Source organism: Rhinolophus ferrumequinum, chromosome 13 (assembly GCF_004115265.2).
Source record: "Rhinolophus ferrumequinum isolate MPI-CBG mRhiFer1 chromosome 13, mRhiFer1_v1.p, whole genome shotgun sequence".
Classification (NCBI taxonomy): Eukaryota; Metazoa; Chordata; class Mammalia; order Chiroptera; family Rhinolophidae; genus Rhinolophus; species Rhinolophus ferrumequinum.
In genome coordinates this window covers 70,811,855-70,833,094 of record NC_046296.1, presented here as the reverse complement: position 1 = coordinate 70,833,094, position 21,240 = coordinate 70,811,855, and the positions used below count along the sequence as shown (strand labels likewise).

The 21,240-nt window shown below is 51.3% G+C and overlaps 1 protein-coding gene across 13 annotated transcripts in view; it reads left to right on the top strand.

Annotated features, from left to right (window-relative positions):
• The window catches only part of SNTG2 (syntrophin gamma 2), a 166,388-nt gene that overhangs the window by 120,545 nt on the left and 24,603 nt on the right, over nucleotides 1–21,240 (top strand). For all 13 annotated transcript variants that reach the window (XR_004424873.1, XM_033125447.1, XM_033125450.1 and 10 more), the window contains 3 exons: nucleotides 1,927–1,998; nucleotides 6,348–6,545; nucleotides 17,593–17,685. Coding sequence is in view for 12 of the 13 variants with exons in the window: in XM_033125447.1 (XP_032981338.1) it covers nucleotides 1,927–1,998; nucleotides 6,348–6,545; nucleotides 17,593–17,685 (363 nt within the window). In the remaining variant the exon portion in view is untranslated. The remainder of the gene's footprint in view (nucleotides 1–1,926; nucleotides 1,999–6,347; nucleotides 6,546–17,592; nucleotides 17,686–21,240) is intronic.

Below are 21,240 nucleotides of genomic sequence, written 5' to 3'. Positions count from 1 at the left end.
GGATAGTTTCTGAGGTCCATCAAGAGGAGGGAAAGGGATGGAGTTGAAGGACAAGAGGAGAAAGGAAGGGAAATGGATGGGAGAAAGAAGGGGAGCAATGGGGGGTGTTCATGCTGTGAAGAGAAATCAGCCGTGGGGGGCCGGCTTGCCAGGGCTTCCAGGGCACAGACCAGGCTGGAAACACGCCACGCCCCCGCCACGCCCCCGCCACGCCCCCGCCACGCCCCCACCCCATGCACGCCAACCTCCTGCCTTAGGCACAATAGTTCTGATTTGCAGGTTAGGATCTGAGAAAGAATGGTGCAGCTCTTATGTTTTCAAATATCCTTAAAAGGTGTTAACAGTTATAAAATTAATTTTGTAGCATTTTAGAGCATTAACATAAATTATATATAGCTGTTGCCTACGAATATACAAGAAATAATAAAAGCAATTTTAAGACTGTCAATTAGGCAAGTATGTGCTATCATTTTAAAAATTTACCTGGAAATAAGTAATTTAACTGAAGATTTGTAGACTAAAGAAATATTAGACGATTATGTATCTAACACAGAATTAAATTACCCTGTATCACCATGGAGCTATATATTAAGTTTTCCACAGTAACATTGAAAGATGCCAAGATTACATCTTATAGTTTACAGTTTCTGCTACGTTTTTAAGTCAAATGCGGTTAAATAACATAGAAAATTGTCAACTGTCATTATTTGGGAAAAGCAGACGTTTTCACCCCTTTCTGCAAAAGAAGTGCATCCTGAAAAACAGTGACACTGTCATTTAAGGGAATTATGTCAGGAGCCATCGAGTTTACAGAATAAGGAGTTCTTGTGTAGCGTGAATAGTGATTAAATGCGCATCTGCTTTGTAAATACAGTTTCTTAATCCAGAAGCCACCCTTCCTGCAGCTGTGCTTCTTCCTCTCCCTTGAAAAGGTGTCAGGCTTTTGCCCTTGAATTGTTTGCTTAGGAGATGGCCACTGAGGAGAGGTCACCAAGAGCACACTGCACAGACAAGTCGCCCGGAACATTCCTCAAACACGGGTTCTGATCCGGTCGGGCTGGGGACCTGAGGTGCTGCTGAGCTGCTGGTCCCCACGGCCTCACACCCTGGGAGCCCTGTTAATGCACCAGTAGTAAATTACTTCAAATAAAGACCAAGGTGTCTGGGCCCTACTGCCCACTTAATAAACCTGAACCCCCCAGACCGGCCAGGGACCTGTGTCTGGTGAGCTAAAAGGTGACACCTGGCTGCATGCAGTTGAGTACAAAACTCTAGGAATGTCCTGTTTCAGAACATTCAGTTTTGTTGCTGTGCTACTATCGAACCTGCAGTTGGAGCTTTATTTCCTAATTATTAAATATGTACATTTTATATTATTCACAATGTATACATTCTAATATACATTATAGGATACATTCTCTTAATCTAACCTAAATTTGATCCTTAATTTAGTCTGAAAGGAATGCAAAATGAGTTCCCCAAAGGGTACCCACTGCGTGTAATTACAAGTACGTGTGTCAGCGATGTGTGTGATGCGGGCACGCATACCGTCAGCCGTGAACACGCACACGCCCGTCACCACCCCCAGCCTCCCCGAAGCTCAGCGCCCACTCTCCACTGCGGACGCAGAACTTAGTAAGATGCAGACACACTGACCCACTTCCTGTCGTAAATGTTCCCATTCTCCAGCGACACGTGGATGTGTCTTCATGGTGCATTTCAAGAGTTGTCCAGCTTTATCGAGGTATAACTTGCTAACAAAACTGTAATATATTTAGAGTAAACAATGTGATGATTTGATACATGAAACGATCCCACAATAAGTTAATTATCACGTCCATCACATCACATGGTTACCTTTGGGGGAAAGGTTTGTGTGTGTGTGTGAAGACTTAAGATTTATGCACATGTTCTGTATTCTTGCAGGTGAGCATATTGGACTGGGTCCGAGCAGAAAAAACCTATAACCTCTGTGAGGTGCTATTTAAAGTTGACAAGGTAAGTGTTCTTTGCACAGTAGATGTTTCTGTGTGATAAGATGTCCCTTTGGATTTAAAGTGTGAGAGAAACATTTGTTCAGCACTGTCCATTGAAGCAGTAAACTAACATGAAACTCTTCAGTCGTTTGCCCATCATGTCCTAAAAGTTGTCACCCTGTTGCTGACCAAGGTGGACGGACAGACGGACCGTGTGTGTGCACACGCGTGCGTGTAACGGGGACGGTGGTTTAGTCACTTCCAATCACAGTGAACTATCCCAGGAACTTCACTTTGTTGTTGTTTTTACCAAATCAGATCCAAAAATGTATGTAAGAGCTTTTCTTCCATAAGCCTGGCCTGAGCCGACCAGAGTGACGGCCCAGACCTGGTCCTGTTGGAGGGGACGTGTTCCTGGGTACAGAAGGCGGAGGTTCGTCCCTAACACGCATGTCCAGCTTTCAGAACAGTCCTTTAGTGGGACGTTTGCAAAGCGCTTAATCTCCCACGACGTTGGTTTCCCTGTTGTCCCCCTCCCCGTGTACTGAGAGCTGCGTCCCCCAAGGGACGGGACTGGAGGGAGCAGGAGCGGGACCACAGACAGGGTCCCTGTGAACATGTTAGACGTAAAGATAACAGGACGTGTAGGTGCACACGCCAGCGAGTGGAGCACGCCTAGGAACACGTTACCTCGTTGCTAAGACTCCTGACATTGCTCGGTTTGCACAGAACTCCTGGTAACGCTGAGTTACACAGACAGGTTGGGATGTTGAACCTGAATGAAAAAATGTGGGAAAGAAGTGAAAACAAGTCATTGTCACCAAGTGGACTGTGCCGAGCAATGGATTGTCACTTGCCAGATATCAGAGGACCTCTGCCTCCCCAGGGGTGTCAGGTTGCCCGTGGGATTTCTCTGGCCCGCGGGTGACTGGGGCCCAGACCTGTCGTCCAGTGTGGTGTCTGCGTCTCCTGCTGCACCGTGAAACAGATGAGAAAATGCACCCATCAGCCAGATCACAACCGTGACTTACAGGCAGGCCCAGGGCATGTAATTCAACCGTCAGGAACACCCCTGCACAAAAGCAGATGGCTGTTTCCTCTCCACATCAGGACGTTCCATTTGAAAATTTCAGGAAAATTAAATTTGCTCCTGTGTTTGGCAGAGGACCGTGGTGGCAATGTCTGTGTTCACCGAGCCCCTCCAGCGCCTTGCTCAGCCCTCCCTGCACGTCCCTGAGCTAGTTTTCTCCCCCCCTGAGGACTGGCCCTCGGCATGTCCGCGAAGCACAAGTGGACAGTGATTGCCAGGCCCTCCCCTGGAGGTTCACCTGGCTGTGAGGTTGGCCAGGTCTCGTTCTGGTTCACTCACCAGACACTGGCACCCAGGAGCCCCCACAGTGTCCACCTGGAGTTTTGTGACGTGCTGTCCAGCCCCATCTGGTGCTGTGTGAATAAGCAGGAAATGAGGGCGAGTCCTAAAGGGTCCTCTGATCCTGCCACAGCCACAAGTGCATCCATCAGACTGAGACAGACACGGAAGACTTCCAGGCCTCTGCACGGGGCTGGGGGCTGCGGGACGGGGGGCTCAACTCTGCGGAGCCACAGGCAGGGTCCCTAAGCGCTGGGGTGCCCTGAGGGCCTGGGCCCCCCATGTGTGCTAACCGGCCCAATAGGAAGGAAGCTAAATTTTCTTGACTCTTCGTGGTAGGATACAGCTTTGTGACTTGGAGTCACCCCATGAAGATAGGGTCCTGCCCTGGCATGGGGTGGGGGCTATTTCTTGACTTTTATGTTCCAAAGGGATGGTCCCTGGGTCCTGGGGATAGATAGCCCTGGGAGGCAGAACTGGCAAGTGGCTTTTAAAAGATTTGCATCTCAAAGGGGCAGAGAAAGGCTTCACAATAATGGGTTGTGCTGTACAGGCTCAAAGGCGAGGTCTCAAGGGTGGGCCTGTGTGGACAGCAGTCAGGCTGAGGGAACGGAAGGCAGGTCGGTCACTGGCCACTCACGGTGTCCTTTCTGCACATCGTCCCCTTTACTTAACTCTGTGATCAGTCACTCCAACCTTTTTAGGTCGTGTTGACACATTGCAATCCGCGGAGACTGCGTTACTGTTTTAAAACGGAGCCGCAGGGTGAGTGGGGAAGGAGCCACGGGTGACTCACTTATGTGGCATTTGTCACCCATGGTTCTCTGTGAGGCTGGACCGTTTGCATTCTGGAAAAGAACATGGTCTATGAAATCCTTCAGCGTTTTCATGGAATTTCTCAGGTTGTTCAAAAGCTACTTTGAATCCCTCCCCTTTGTTCCTGAATTTAGAGCTCAGATCACTGACTTGCCAGTTCAGGAAGTCAGGAAAATGTCACTGCTGTCACTGCTCATGCAACAGCTCACTGCCCGGAGCTGACTCTTTGCAATCACAAGAGTCAGAAGTTAATGGTTTTCCATAAGCCAGTGGACATTAAGGGTCGTCAAAAGACCACTGAGCAATGTTTAGAAATCTAATATGATCATGTTTAAGGACTCCGTTAATTATGTTACAAATTTGTTAAATTATGTGTGCAGAGACATTGCGTGGAAAGGATATAAAAAACCCAAGCAGATGACAGAAAGGTAGTCATCGTATTAATAGAATTCTCTCTTTTGTATTTCCTGCATTGTTACTATAATTGTTCCAAAATAAATAAATAAATAGAAGCAGGAAAAAATCGAGGTAATTTAAAAGACAGTCCTTTTGTTTTCAGAGAGGAGACCCTGAGCTGGTTTGTGTGTTCTGGGTGTGGTGAGGGCCCTGGGGCAGCTGGGAATGTAGCTGCAGGGAATGACCACTGACCGTCCGGGAAGCGCTTCGCTGAGGACCAGATGCCAGGTCTCAGTCTGCACCAGCGCTCATGCCGCAGAGACCCCGTGTGTTTTATGCAAATAGAGGCAGAGCTAACGACTGGTAGACACAGGTTTTACCTGTGCTGTCACTTAAAGCCCAGGGCAGTCTCTTTCTGATGACCCCAGTTTATAGCTCCAAACCTAAGTGGTCCGGGGTCAACAGGTAGTAACTGACAAAGCAGGGTCTGCAGTCTGTCTGCCTCGCTACAAACCGGCTCGTCTCCTGTGAGAGCGCACAGCTCCCTAACCAGAAAGGAAGTGAGTCTCCCTGACTTGATGTGAGCACGGCCGAGAGGCCCTCTCTGGCAGTTGACCTTGACACTGAAGTCCAGTGGATCAGGCCGGTCACTAACGCCTGCTGGTCCTGGTTTGTGATGTGCAGTCCTGGGCATGGGGTGGTTTTGGAGTCTCCCAGTCTGCGGCAAAGACCCTGGGGCTCCCTCCAAAATCGAGGTGAAGTCTCTGTCCCAGGTTCAGTGGGGACCAGGAACATAGGCACCATACATGGACACACACATGGCTATGTGCACACACGTCACCTGTATATACACATACACGCACCACCTGCACACACGTGCACACACATAGCACATGTGCACATATGCACACACGCCACTTGCACACACACACAGCACATGTGCACACACGTGCACACATGCACAAAACACAAGGCAGCAGGTGTCTAAATGAGGGACAGAGTACACAGGCAGCTGGCTGAGTGACCTGAGTGGGACTCACATGAAGTGGGATCCTGCAGACTGTCCCTAGCCCCCCGCGGAGCACTGGGGCCCACCTTCTGTGCACCCTCCATCTCTTTACCTAAAGTCTGTGCCCAGAAAGCATAAGAAGCCATCTGTCTGCCGCAGAGCTCCTGTGGCCCTGGGGAGCTGACCGGGACACAGGTGTGAATGGGGTGTCCGAGTTAGGATGCGAAGCCCCCAGCTGCAGACAGCCTCCCCGCTGCGGCCACACACTGGCCGTGGTACAGGCACACTCCCTCGGGCCACTGGCAGCCTGGGCAGCTCATTACCGTCCTGGCCCGTCGTCCACGGCAGCACCACCTGCTGTGGGCTGGTCAGTGTGTCTGTAGAGGGTGGGGTGATGGACGCGAATCTAGAGGGAGACGGATTCGAGCGTGAAGTCCTGCTATTGGGGACAGTGACCATAGGAGAGGAGCCTGGCAGCTCCCCAGGGCCAGGCAGCAGTGACACACTTGCTGCGGTGCCCTGGCCGCTTTGGGGGTTTGCTGGGTTTATGTTAAATTGTCGTGACTTCCAGCTCCAAAGTTCACAGAGAAAACGAACTTGTGGTCATCAGTATTTGAGTTGAAAGTGCTCACAGGTACGTCAGAGGTGGACATAAGGTACTTGCCAGTACTCACCTTGGGCTCACCACACAGCACCGTGTCCGTCCCCCACCACGGGAGCCCTGGGCGCAGTGTGGGGAGAGCTCCGGCCCAGCTCCCCTCAGCCCTGCCCTGTCTTCCAGCCCCAGCTCCCGGACGCCTGCTCACGCGCAAACCTGGGGTTCCAGGACCCGGACTTTGGGGACCAGGGACCACACTGCTTCAGTGTCCAGGTCGGCCGTGGCGGGAGTCACTCCTTCAGCGTGGAGCTCGGCAGTGAGTTGGCTGAGTGGGAGGTGCACTTCCAAAGAGCGACCTTCATGGAGGTTCAGAGAACGGGGGTAAGTGGCTCAGTGTCCTCAGAGGAAAGGTACCGGGTGACATGTGGCATCAGAGCGCGTGTGACACTGTCTCAGAAGACGCGATTCTAAAAGTTGAGTGTTTCTGTGGGAGGCACCATGTGAGATGCTCTCTCCTCCGTGAGTCACCCCCAGGGAGGGTGGGGGGCACTGTGCGTCTCCCTTGACACGTGTTCACACTTCAGGTGGGGAGCGGCCGACGGGCGACTGCGCTCCCCGTGGACGGACTCACTGGAGCAGTGACTGGCTTCTCACAGACTGATAATGGGGGAGGGGGAGAAACCAAGAAATAGTCCTGTGCCTTTAAAACCTGGTTTCAGACAGCGGAGTAAACGGGATGCAGTGGGACGGACGCCCTGGCGTGTCATGTAATTATGACTGGGCGTGAGGGTCCGTGTGTGACGGCCTCAGAGGGATCGCCACTGACCATGTACTTATTGGCTCGTTTGTTTTAATTGACCTGGGAGTGGGCGTGTCCTTGGTGTCGGGTCTGACAACTCACCATTCCCCTCTAGTTCTGGAACGTTCTGTCCTGCGTTGTTTTCTAAAAGCTTCGAAGTCTCACGTTTATGCGTGTGGCCTGTGCGGGGGTGCCCAGGTGCCTGGCAGGTGGGGCCCCAGCCTAGGAGCCGCGTGCTCTCTGGGCTGGGAAGAGAGTGCAGCCTTTGCACGCGACGCAGGAAAGGAAGGGGCAAGGACGTGGCTCCGAGTGAGTGTTTCGTGCTGTCCAGGCTGCGATGGGGGACCGGGGGCAGGAGCCGCCCGGGCCTGGCTCGGGCCTGGCTGGACAGTCTCCTTTTGAGGGAAGTCTGAATGGAAAGGGGGTGAAAACAAAGCCTCTGGTTTTCCGATTAGTAACATTCTCTGTGACACTCAGAGACATGGATTTGCTTCACAGATGACATGCTTCGCACTCTGATGATTTCACTTATCAAATGTCATCCATCCGTCAGCAAATCTTGAGGTGACCGGGAGTTACCTCTGTCCGTTGCAGCCCAGTCTGGGGCATTTGGTGGGCGGGTTTCAGAGCGCCAGGCACACCTCGCTTCCTACTCCGAGTGCCCCCGTTACCTCATGGTTTTTGTAGCTCAGGACAGTGACCAGCCGTTTCCCTCCTGTCACCACACTCGGGCACCATGACGTGCAGTGAGGTCCCAGAAAGGTCCCAAAAACACCTGCCTGAGCTTCTGTCTTAGGTTTCCTAGTCTTTCCCTCCCTCACTGCATCCTTCCTCTGTGCACCACCTCCTTTTCCAGGTCAGATGGCGATTTCTAGAACACCTGCTGTGGCCAACAAAACAAATACAGCCCTTGTTAGGGTTTTGTTGAAAACAAGAGCAAACAAAACCCACGTGGAGAGGGCGCGTGAGAGTTAGCTCCTGGGGGTCTATAGGGGCGAGCTGAGGCGTCAGCCTCTCCTTGCCCCCCAGGCCATTGGCGTTCTCTAGGCGGTCTCCTGGGGGCCATCATCCACCTGCCATGGACTTCCTTAGACGTTTTCCGGTGATCCAGGAAGGTGCTTTTTCTGAGAGCGACTGTCGGGCCTGTGAGTGAGTCCAGAACGTCCCGTCTCACTGTGCTGGCAGCAGGGCCGCGGGTTTCCAGAGGTGCTTTGTTCTGAGCATCACAGATAATGTAAAATCACAGAGGCGGGAATTATAACTGAACCGTAGCCAGATAGAGTGTGTGTGTGTGAGAGAGAGAGAGAGAGAGAGAGATTTGCCATCTTGAGCTTGTGTAGGTGGAGAAGATAACCTTGAATAAGTCACTTAACCTTTATAATTATTAGTTTACTTATTTCAAACATGATCACTATTTTATCTTTTTGAATGGTGTTATGAAATTTTATTAATTGAAGTGTATAAAGCATTTGACATTGAACTATGCAAAACATAGAAACATAATCTCCATAAATATTTAAGTTAATTTTCCAGATTAATTTTTTAAAAATCTGACGCTCAAGATATTTAAAAAAAAAAAAAAAGTAAGAAAACACTAACATTATTGGTAGCGCCATGTGGAATACTATAAATATGTTTTCTTGTTTTCTCCTAAAAAAAAGTCAACCAAGACGGCCTAACAGAGAGTCAAGTGAAATATTAGATAGTACTCACATTAGGATAGATCTATGAGGTCATAAAAGGATAGTTGTTGTTGTTACCAGAAGCCCCAGTTCAATTACACAATTACGTTTTATATAGTTTTCCTCATGTGCAGGAAGCTGTACAATTCTGATTTACCTGGTCGTTTCGAGATGTGGTTTTGCAGCCAGCTTTATTTTAGGTTAAAACCGTCAATGTAATCGTGTGGCTTGTGTCGATTACTCTTTAAATGTTCTGTTTCCTCAAATGCACCGCATTTCCACAGATGGCCTAGGAGGCGAGTGGCCTCTGCTGGGACCCTCTCATTCTTCTTGGGGCATCTTTGGGCCCCTCCTTAGAAGAAGCTCTCAGAGCTGTCACGTGGGACTCATCCCCCTCTCAGAGCCTCACTTGAATTCATGTTCAAATTGAGCTTTTCCTTTAAATTGTTATTCCTGTGCTTGAATACTCTCCATAGTCTACTCTTAGCCATTGAAGGAAATTATGAATTCGATAAATTCACAAATGACCTCACGATTCAAGTTTTTTGATACATTGTTACAAACTTTCTGAAAGAAAGATCTAACTGGTACTTACTTTTCTGATGTTAGCGTTTTGTTTCTGCTGGGTCTGTTGCCATGTTATATAAGCTCCGCCGAGTCCGATGGTTCTCATTGTGTGGATTTAGACTCAGATGTTCACAAGTAACTTTACACCCCTGATGTCTGCGGATGCGCAGACGCCACCCAGGCTGGCGGGGACGTGCGTGGGCCTGTACCTCTCACATCTGTGGGGAGTTTCTTGCTCAGTCGTGTTCATCTCCAAGCCGAGTGTCACTACTGAGCTGATGAGTGCCTGTGGGCCCTGGGACACAGAGTGCATGAGCTAAGCCATCAGGGCTCCCCGTCTCGGGCGGAGTGACGTGGGCTTGTGAACGTCAAGGACGCCTGCCCTGCGCTCACACAGGGGTCACTCGAGCTGCAGCCACAGCCACCCAGTGCCATGAGCTCCTGTGAAGTAGGAAATGAAAATGAAAACGGTGGTTGTTCAGGGACTGACCTGAGAAGACAGTTGACTTTCAGCTAAGCAGTGAATTTGCTGGAAGTCACAGCAAATGTCGTGCCAGAAGCATGAGATCAGGAGACACACACCTGGAGGCCCTGCCTGGCTCCCCGCGTTCCAGCCGGGACAGCACTGCAGATGGCTACTGTCTCAGAGTCCTGCAGGTCAGCGTCCGACATGGGTCTCTCAGGGCTAAACTAGGGCTGGCAAAGCCAGCCCTTCCTGGGGGTGCTGGGTGAACCTGAGTCCCGCTCTGGGGACCACCACAGGCCTCGCTCGGCAGCGTCCTCAGGCAGCAGCACCACCTCCCTGGCACCCTCTGTCCATAACCATGTCTCTGACAAAGGAGGGAACATCCAGCTCTGCAGGGCTCATGTAATTTGATTAGGGCAGTCCTGGGTCATCTGCCCAGGGTCCCCCTGACCCTGGGTGAAGGTCCTGAACTTCATCACATGGGCAGCGTCCCCTTTGCCACGTGAGGAAACATAGTCCCAGGTTCTGGGGTCGGGACGAAGACATGTTGGGGGCCTGTCCCTGCTCATTGTGTTTTCTGTGGGATGAGATGGTGCCATTGTCGTCGGGGGTTCCTGTCTCACTGCAGTCCGTCTGTATCTGCACAGGCTACCAGGGGTGTCCGGGCGTCAGTGAGGTGAGGAGATGCTGAGGCTCAGTTCTCATGAACAGGAAGCTGCTGTATAGTCGCTGGTACAGCTCTTGAGGGACAAAAACGAGCAGTTTCAGGAAGAACAGGGACCTGGAGGCAAATTATTGTGTTAAAATACTGATTGCGGTTGGGCCCTCATCAGGAAAGTAAACCTGACTTGAAGACTAAAACATGTAGCAAGTGTATCCCAGTTTTAAGTATTCTAAGCATCGTCCTGATTTGCACATTCAGCGTGTCATTATTCACAGACGTGGATTTGCAATACAGACTAAAGTTTAGGCCTTTATTTGTCCTCTGCAGGCACCACGCATACCTGTACACAGGCATGCACACACACATGTGCACACACACACCATGCAGGGTAGTCACACACAGCACAGTGACAGGAGCCACAGATGACTGAGCGCCCTCTGTGGGTACCCACCTCTCATCCAGGTTTCCCTGTGGGACTCCTGAACAGGCGAGACAAGCAGGTACAGAAGCCAGGTGACGTTTCCAGGCCACAGTCAGAGGATGTCACAGCCAGGCTTTCGGCCAGTTTCAGACATCTGTTCGCCTGCCGGCTGCCAGGATCGCTGGCTCAGCACAGAGTGACGTTTTATAGGATGAATTAGTGGATAAAATGGGGCAAGGGGAGGGGATAAAAGGGGAAAACCAATGCAGTGCTCGTCTCAGGAATCCCACGAGGAGCTGAGTGAATAACCAAGTGCTGAGTCTCGCAGTTGTTTAGAAAATGTTGTAAAGGGCCATGCAGCCACTCGCGGGGAAGCCTAGGGGCTGAAGAAGGGGAGTCCACGGGCAGCTCATCCAGAGGGAGGAGAACCAGGGACGACTGACGGTGCCACCTGGGTAAAAGCAACAGAAACTCACGGAGATCGTGATGAGATTTTAGCATTTCTTCCCGAGGAATACGCAGTTCCTGGTGATTCCTCTTGGCTCGTGGGGACCACATTCGCTCTCCACTCCTAAGGGCTTGTCAGGTAAACACGAGGCCACCCTGGCTGCCTGGACGTGCGGTCCAGCCTCCCGGAGCCGAGGGGTCAGCTCCAAGTCAGACGTGCGCATGTTGGGCTCCTGCTGTCCTGCTCTAGGCAACGTTCCACCAGGCACCATAGATTGTTCTAGAAAGGGGTTCGTATTGCTCTTGGCCTCAAATATCTCAGAGGAGACTTGACCCGATGCATCTGGAAAACCACACAAGTGTGTCAGTGTCCAGGCAGTGAGCGTAGTGAGGGTGCGGGAGCCCAGAGCAAGGAGGAGGAGCCATGTGGGGCACCCCACAAAAGCCTTACTGGGAGGGGGACCTGGGTCTGGTGTCCTCCCCACCTCTGTGCGTTTGAAAGTAAGTTCTTTTTTTAATTGCCTTTCAACTCTTTTCCTGAATTTTACAAATTTTCCCAAATTTGTAAAAGGTTATGAAAATGTATCTTACAATGAAACACACTTTCCTTTGGATCAGAATGCTTGTTTTTGAATAATAATAATAATAAATAATAATAGCAACAACAGTGATAAAGCGTGAGCTCAGGCGTCTGCACCCCCTAGTGGGAAGAACATGAATTTCAGGTTAAAGTCGGAAGCCCCAGGCCAGCCACGACCTTGGGGAATGACCTTGGGGAATGTGTGTACAATCTGAGCCCCAGCGTTCTCATCTGGATACAAAGCTAACGCCAGCTAAGCACAGCCCCTCATCCGGTGGCGTCGCTGTGGTCATGTGACGTGCCAGCACCCCTGCTGACCACCATCGCGTGTGTGCGCACACGGGTGCCCGTGTAAGGCTGATTCAACATGCCATCAGTATTCTATCCCACGCCGTTATGGCTCAGCCATTTCTAACATTATTTCTATAGGAGAACATTTTCCAAACTCTAAACAGCTGACTGACATATGAACTGCTGGCCTATGGCCTGTTTACCACTGCTTGTTCCTAGATTATAAAAAATACAATAAATATTAATATAATAAGATATATTTGAAAATATATACCCTATTTGTTTATTGGATTTGATATGACTGCAATAAATGTTGACTTTCCCATAGTCCTTTGTCCAGACACCAGAAATGAGCACGTAATTCTCTTTTTCAGTGACATAAATATATACCTGTAAAGAAATAATTTCAAGTCACGTCTGAGGTGTGTGCAAATGTAACAAGCACACTGTTATTTGTTGCTAGTGTGACGATGTCATTACTCTGTGTATCATTGCTTGTAATCCTTTCAGATGAAGATAGCGTCTTCCTATGGAATTTATCTTTCATTTATTGTTCATCAACTCACCTAACTCTCAGTTGGAAACTGTTGAGCTAGGAAAATGCCAGTGCATGCTTTTGAAGTCAAAACACACCCCATATATTCAGGATGCCAGGCTGCGAGCTGGGCAAAACCTCCGCAAACACAGCTCATCCTAATTCTTCCCTTCACAGCACGTCACTCTCTAGAATACCTTCCATCCGTGTATCTTTAGTCTTTGCCTCATAAGCGGCTTTTTTCCATCAGTGATAGAGTTGCCAAAATCAGAATAGAACAGCAGCATTTCCTGGTGTTATCAGTAAGTTTGTTTATTAATGTAGATCGAAATCCCTTTACTCACATGGGTGCTCTTTACTACAAAGAACTGGCACATACTTTCCAAATTAAGTTTAAAATAGAACCAAGAGGCATAACACACAGATGTGAAGACGGAAGTGGCCCCAGGAGGTCAGTAGCTAAGCTAAAAGGAGCATCTGAAGCTGCTGCACAGAAGGAGGCCGATGCCCCAGGCTTTGCAAAGGTGCCCCAGCTCCCGCCCCAGCCCCTTCCAGGAGGAGGGCAGATGTTGTGCCCCTCCCCCACTGTGCCCGGAATCCAGGGTCTTCCAGCATGTTCCTGTGTCAGGCTGGAGGGTCAGCCTGAGCCACTGAGACCCTCAGACCTGGGGACTGCGTCCCTGCCAAGTCTGGGCGGGGACAACGTGGAGAGCCACTGCCCTTGGCTCTCTGTCCACACCCGCCTGTACACTAGCCTGTGAGTGGCACAGGCAGTGCGTCCTGTGCTCCTGCAGCCCATCAAAGTGGCCGTGCAGAGCGACCCCAGTGCAGCCCTGCCGCCTGGCCCCAGAGCTGCCTGAGGACCCAATGGACTGTCCACCTCGATGGTCCGGTGTGTGTGTGCTGCGAGCAAGAGCAGATAACTACTGAAAACATTCAGTGAGTCAGGTGGCCCTCGGGGCCATCACTATTTGCTGTGGACTTGTTGGCGAAGAGCTAGTGTGTCTTCTTCAGCTGCTTGAATGCAGGAGGAGGGCTGCCGATGCGAGAACCTGGCTGGACCAGGCTGCCAGCTCCTGGTGGAAATTCTGCTTTCAAACTCTACATTGACCAACCTCCACACTCACTGTTTGGAAGTCTCCAGAGTGACCCTCTGACACACGTGTCATCGTGAGGAGTGCTGCCCACTGTTTTCTTGTTACAAATGAGCTCTTCTGAACATTTCTGGGAAAGAGACAAGTACGGATGGCACTCCATTCCTCTAAAAACCATTATAGCTTAATTTAATTAAAAGGGAACTGAGCACAGCTTGTAATGTTTCCATTTCTGCTGCTGAATTTATTTCGGGGTTGAATCCAGTCCTTCAATTAACGTTCCCATCATGGTAGAGCTCAGCCAAATTAGCTTTTATTAATTGTCCACATTTTAGTTTCCTCATTCCAAGCCTGATTCTAATGGATGACGGTCGGAAGGGAGCAGCTGATGTGGCCTGAAAGCGTGTCTGAGAATCAGAAGCTCAAACAGCCTTCTGCAGCACAAGCTCGGGGGTGGCAGCGGCCCTGTCCTACATACACAGGCCAGGCACCTCAGAAACGCTTACAAAATGACCTATTTCCTTTTGGTATAAAACTCAAAACCAGTTTCTTTCAGTTTATGGACAGACCCCCAGTGAAGAATGTCATATATTCTCAAGCCAGGCAAGACTAAATTGGCTTATCTTTTAAAATTCCACTTAAAATGTATTTTTACAGAACAAGTGGACCATGAGAGGCACTGTGAAGGAAATCCCCCATGTCCAAGAATGGTGCTTGTGCTTTGCCTCGGAGACAGACATCTGTGTTTGTGACCAAAACACTATTTTGTTTGTAAGTCTCACAAGTCAAACTTACTAACATTTGCTGCAGGTTTGTTAGATTCTAGGAAACCCTCTGTTTACGCAGAAGAACATTTCACAACAAAGTCCCTATCTGTTCTACTCTTGTCATCACTCGCTCCCGGGAAGAATCATACGCATGAGGGTTTTCCCAGCGGTCTCTTCTCTCTTTCAGAACGAGGGGCTTTTGAAAATAGCGAGCCCTGAGGAGCCCAGGAGACCGCCCCTCCAAATGGACACAGCGCTCTGTCTTAGCCAGGCCGGGACTGCCAGGGGCTGACGATGGCCCCCATTGTCCCCAGTAAGCACAGGTAGTCACAGGACTGGCCTGGCGGGGCCGGGAAGATGAGCCTGGCCCTGGGCCGCCGTCCTCTCCCAGGTCGCAAGTTGAATTCTCTGCTGTCACTGTCGCGCAATCCTTTGACAATGGGCCTGGGACTGCTACTTGACGTCTCACTTGCATCAGACACCTTGTTACTGTTCAGAAATACACTGCAGAGTGGAGTGGCTTCCAGAGGATTCGCCACTTCCCCAGCAAATATCCGTGGCTGTGCCGGGGGTTCTTCCCAGAGACCCCTGGACAAGTGAGTCCGTGGAGCAGAGGGTGATGAGGCCACAGGAGCCCCCGGGTGAGAGGGAGCATGTCCGGGAGGAGAGAGCATCTGAGCTGCATCACACGTGCTGCCCACGTGCGAGCTGGCCCGTCGGCCTGTCCGTCACTTGTGCTTTTCAGTCTAAATGGGGAGTTACTGTTCTGCCCACTTGTGGAAATCATAGAGACTTTTATGTTGTGAAAAGTGTCTTAAACGATTTGATTTCTTCAGAGCAAAGAGAAGGGGTCCACCCAGCATGTGGGACGCTGCGATGGAGGCAGCGCTCTGACTCGGCCCCTCAGTCCTCACGTCTCTGTGCTGCTCTGAGTGGGCGGTGTCGCTGCCCCGCGGCCCCGTCTCTCGTTCCCGGGGAAGCTGGGAACCGTGTGTGCTGGCCTGTACCCAGGGAAGGCAGTGTCTGCTGGGCCCAGATTCAAGCTGAGAAAGTCTCTTGATTGGGAAGGTCAGTGAGAAACTGCACAGAGCCTCCTACAGAGAGTGCCAGAAGGTCTCATCTGAAGGTCAAGGTCATAGAGAGCAAAGGAACACGGCCCGGCAGGTGGGGAAGCGAGGACCCAACGCCGTGGCCCATGTGACACATGGAACAAGTGAGGGGGGCTGTGGCCGCTGGGCTCGGTTCCAGGTGCGAAGCCATGGATGGAACACTGCACCTCGGCTGTCAGTTGGCAGGTCAGGGACAGTCGGTGCGTCACCTCTTAGTCACCAGGAAAAGGTAAGCTCAGCACAGTGGGTGCCACTCACACTGCTACACACCCACTGTGAGCCAGTTTGAAGATAAGATGAGGAATGGAGCAGCAGGAACGCATCACAGTGCTCGGAGGCAGCAGACTGGTGTCCATGCCACCTGTGTGGGCTTCAGAGACGTGAGAAACGAAGGCGGAACAGGCGGCGAGGTGACGGCCAGGCGGCGAGGTGACGGCCAGGCAGTCTGACCTCAGACTGAGCAGACCCCGGGATGTGGGGGAAGATGCCATCAGAAGGAGAATAGCCGGCCATTTCAGCATTTGAGTGTGTGTGAGATACTTTATAACAAACGTTTAATTTAAAATAATAAAAATGTAAATAGGAGACAAGCTGAAGCAACACCCATTCCCAAGCAGAGATGTAGAATCAAAAGTTACCACTAAGAGCTGTTAACAGAAATTCCAGAAGATCCTTTGGAGAAATTACAAGAGGGTTTTCTGGGTCCGATTTGCAAATCAGGGGGTGCAGCCTTCAGCATAAACCCCGAGGTGGGGGGCAGGGCTGGGCTTTTAAAGGACAAAGTTGCAAGGAGCCGACCAGTGAAGACAATGAATGGGTGGTGTCATGAGCCCAGTGGGCAATCAGGATTGTCCCTGGCGCTGGTTGTGGGCCTCATGGGGGCTGGACTCCCGCCATGCCCAGCGGTAATGGGGACACTTATACCAACAGAGGCCGGAGGCAGCCTGGAACCTACCTCAGCTGGCAGCCCCCTGGCCCCTGCAGAAGATGAGTCAGAGAGAGGCAGACAGAGGATATGAGTAAGATGGAGGGTCCCCCTAATATAAAAATATCCAGGTTGCAGTTGAAAATCACCCCTCCTACCAAGAACCAGGAAGGTGTGGACTGAATGCAAACGGCGGTGGACACCAGCATGAAGGAGGCAGCGATGTTAGAAGTAGCTGACAGACACTAAAGCATTTTAGCTGTAGGCAGAACGCTCGGGACCTCCTGTCCCAGGTCCCTGTGTGTGAGCAAACGTACAAGCTGTGCTTTTGCCTGGCGTGGCTGGACGTGTGCCCACGTGTGCCGAGGGATGTGTGTGTGTGTGACGGGGCAGGGAGGCAGGGAGTCCCTGTGCCTCCACGCACAGGACCTAACATCGGTGGTGCCCCAGAGACAGGTGTTTCTCCCAGTTTGGTTCCAGGTCACATGTCAGCAGGTCCACCCCCACTCTACAGTCCCCAGAGGGTGGGACGTGGGACCCACTGCAGCCACCTGTCACCTGGGAGGGGTCCTCGGTACTAGCTTTGCATTTTGGTGCTGCCGGTGTTTCTCTGCCATCGGTTATTGTCCGTGGAACCGCTCGTCAGAGTTTTCCCAAGAGGGCAGGTGTAGATTCTCCTAAAACGGGCCTGCGATCTGGCCTCTGGCCTGAGGCAGCCTGTGACAGCAGGTGCTTCGGAGTGAGGGAGCGAGCAGGAAGTCAGTGACCCAGTGTCTTCTGCATGTTGAATGGAGATTCATTGGGCTCTTCCTTCGTTTGTTTTTAGGGTGACGTCTGCGGAGACTAGCTTTTGCAGTTGGAAGGTTTGCCAGGGACAATAAACAAGGAAGTGCTGCTCGAGGCAAAACGTCCCCACGGGTTTCATGTGGCCGTGGGCCCTCCAATTTTACTCATGTCATTTGTGTGTCAAGCCTGTAAAAAGTAGTTTCTGGCAGGGAGCAGGGTGCTGGAGTTCTCTGATAGAGGTTGAACAGTGTTGTTAAAGAACGTTTAACCAGAGTTCATTTGTTCTTCCCTCTAGTCCAGAACGTACGTGTGCAGCTGGCGAGGACGAACGCTCTGTCTCACAGTGGACTTTGCGCTGGGATTCACCTGCTTTGACAGCAGGACAAAGGTGAGATGCCGACAGCAGAAGCCAGGTGCCCGCCCGCGGTGCTCACGCCACCTGGCAGAGCTGGGCCTCCCGAGCGTCTGGCAGGAGTCACCAACTCTGAGGTGTGTTGTGTGAAAGTCAGACCTGCCAGGTTAATTGCACTGACGCGTCGCTCAGGGAACCACGATTTCCACAAGCCCAGCGCCGGGCAGTATTGGCAGTGAACTGCCCGGTGGTGCTGGGAACACCATCCCCACGGCGGGTGTGGGGGAAGCAAGAAGGGTGCCCGGTCCTGCTCCAGGGCAGGGGCCTCAGCACTGAAGAGAACCCTGGACAGAAAGCGAGCTGCCTCCTGAGGGGAGCCCAAGCACGTGGTGAGGGGTTGGCACCGTGCCCGGCAGACTCTGTGCAGTGCCGATTCTAGGGACGCAAAGCTGAGATTGCTTTCCATTTTACCCAACATTACCTGCCCAGTGTGAGCAGCGGGGTGTCAGACTCACTCCCAGAAGCATCTCGCAAAGACCTGGGCATCCACCTGCCTACACAGGTGTTGAGAAAACGTTTTGTGAGCACAAAGCCAGTATTTCTCACATCATATCATTAGAAACCCGCTCTCTGCTCTTCAGGATGGTGGGGCAGGGGACATTGCCGTGGGGTGCCGTCCTCTGACATCCACTGCAGGGGGCGTGGGGTGCCGTCCTCTGACGTCCACCACAGGGGGCATTGCCGTGGGGTGCCGTCCTTTGACGTCTACTGCAGGGGGCGTGGGTGCCCAAACACCCGTCCTCGTCCTGCAGCCTCGGTCGCTGCGCTGCCCCACCCTGTGCAGCAGGCGGACACTGGACAGCCTCTCCCACCCCCCGCCCACCACAGATCCCTGCCCACGTGGTGGGATCCACACGGAGGGCATCACAAGTCCACAGAGCCCCCGGGATCGGACAGGGGAGTGGACGGCCGATCGCTCACTCAGCAGTGCTCTTACGCCTGTCACCCAGCTACTCCTTTCTCCTGCCGCTGCTATGACCTGTCTCTTGGGGGTGTTCCCATCCCTGCTTCTCCGGGATGTCGTGGGCGAGCAGGTCTGTCCAGGGCCCTGGGGAACCATCACCTACCCAGACGTGCAGCACAGTTCCCTGCCAGCCTGGAATTAATCAGATACTATTTGAAATAGCTGTAGTATGTTTCCTGCTGCTGTGCAGACTGGGCTGGGAACCCTTAGGGTGGAGCTGGGATGTGTGAACCATCCTAGTTTCCGGCCTGTGTCACTAAGCTTCGTAATTAACATGTTTTTATCCGTCGTGGCCTGAACACCTGGCTCTGCCAACCAGTGGACCGAGACCTCGGCTGTGGGAGTGAGCTTGTCAGCCGCTCAGTGGGACTGGGGCCTGTGGTGGCAAGGGCACCACGGCAGGACATGGCGGGGCAGGACCAGGCCAGGAGCCTGCTGCAAATGTGCTCGCCCCCCAGAACTCCTGCCATTTGGGGGAGACCATCTGACCTCGCCTGAGTCTGTTACCTGCTCACCGTCAGGTCTGCACTCTTTAAGTCAAGGTTTTCTGATTCCCAATTGTCTCTTTGTTCATCTGAGGTCACGTTCACACCAAGACCTTCTCCTGATCTGTTTTCCTCTGAAGGTGAACTTTGCATTTTTCACGTGGATACTTTATTTCAAGAGGTTCTAGCCTAACACTCACATATTTATTTTTCTCTCAGTAACTGAAAGTGAAAACAAAATGTGACAGTACAAAAAGAAAATTGTTTCACAGGCTTGTTTCACGTCATCCTTAAAAAATTTTTTTTGAGTTTAAAATATTTGAATTAATTTTCAAAAGGAAAACTTTCCTGGCTTAACTGTGAAGCGTATAGCAATGAGGTGTAACTATGAAATATTTATGACTTTGCTTCATTTGACAAACCTTCATTTGTAAGTTCAGTGTAAATAGGTTTTCAGTTACTTCTAGAGTCATCTGAAATAATTATGAAAATAACAAAATAATTACTGAATACGAAATGACTCTGAATAATTATGAAAACGGTGTTTTCTCTGTGTGCCCCTTATGGTCACTGTGGAAAAACCAAATACATTTCTTGGCCTAGAAATATTTCGATTGGGAGTTACCTCACTTTTATTTACAAGGCAATTAGCAGGCACCTGTTAGACACTTGTGTATGATTTCTGGGTCAAAACTAGACCCACGATGTGGCAGCAAGGCTTACTAACCAAATGCTTGCAAGGAAAAGGACTAGATTTGGACCCTGGCCCAGATGCCACCTGGACATTTGTGTGGATGTCACCTCTGCAGTCAGATGTCCCAGTTCCCCACTCCAGGCCCTGCCAGGGCAGAGCTGAGCAGTTGCTTTCAAGCCTGAATCTGTTCACCATCAAAATACCCTTTTCAGCACTGACACAGAGGTTCTGAGCTGAGAACTGAAATGACATGGGGAAAGAAATATGTTTGCCCAGGGAAATTTTTCTGTGCTTACAAACTAAATGGGAAGAGCATTATCTAGTATTTTTAAATTTTCTAGCCAGTTTGAGAAATATATTCAGAATAAACAACTGCCTGTGAGCTACCTGTCAGCCCACCTTCACACTAGAAATGGCTCCAGCCCCGACAGAAGCAGCCCCAGGCGCTGGCTGAGAGCCGGGCGGGAAGAGGCGATTTGCCTCCTGCTTCCTGACCCTCCGGCTTAGCAGTAACCGATGTCCTGTCTGCGCTGTGATTAACAGAAGTGGGCGTGGACATCACCAGACTGGATGTGGAGTGGGCGGTGGGAGAGCCTGGGGACGCGTCTCCACGAGTCCCGGGTCCGCACGCATGGAAGCAGTGTCATTTGAGACTTAGAACGAGAGGGAGCTCTTTCAGGTTGCACTTGTCACCGGGCTGCCTGCAAAGCCTTGTCCCCACGCCCGCGCCTGCCCCAGATTTTCTGACCCTATGGGTGCTCTGTGCCCAAAGCTCAAATAATCATTCTGTGTTCAGGGCACCGAGTGGGGACCCTCGTGACCACGTGCAGGCTTGACCCCTCATAAACTTGTGAAGCTGAGGTAAGACTGAGGTGGAAGAACAGACTTACTTTTCAAAAAGATGAGAAAAACTGCAAAGGAGCTTCTTGTTGGGGAGCAGGTGGTGATTTGGGTCTGGCCTGACGCGAGGCAGGGAAGTCTCGCCACACCAAATCGGGAGAACGCCGAATGGCTCCGTTCTCACACCAGGGCACCTCGTCTTCTTATAAAGTCTCAGGGGTGCCAGTGGAGCTATCACAGTGAGGGATTCAGTGATTCCTTCCATTGCCAAGATGTGTAGAATTCTGAGTTGCTACAAAGTGAGCAATGATTACAATCATCAACAATCTGTAATCATAAAACTGAAACATAAACGTCAGCATGTTTCCTGTAACGCACCTAAGTGTAAAGCTGCTTTCATCACTCAGACCGTGGGAAACGCTTTGCCGTCCACGACTGAGACCTCGGAGTCGGGATTCCCTCCAGTTTGCGTAGCCGACGGGAGGTCCAGAGCGGAGCTGGTGCTGGGAGTGGCTGTGCAACCGCGTCTCTGGACTGTGGTGGACAGC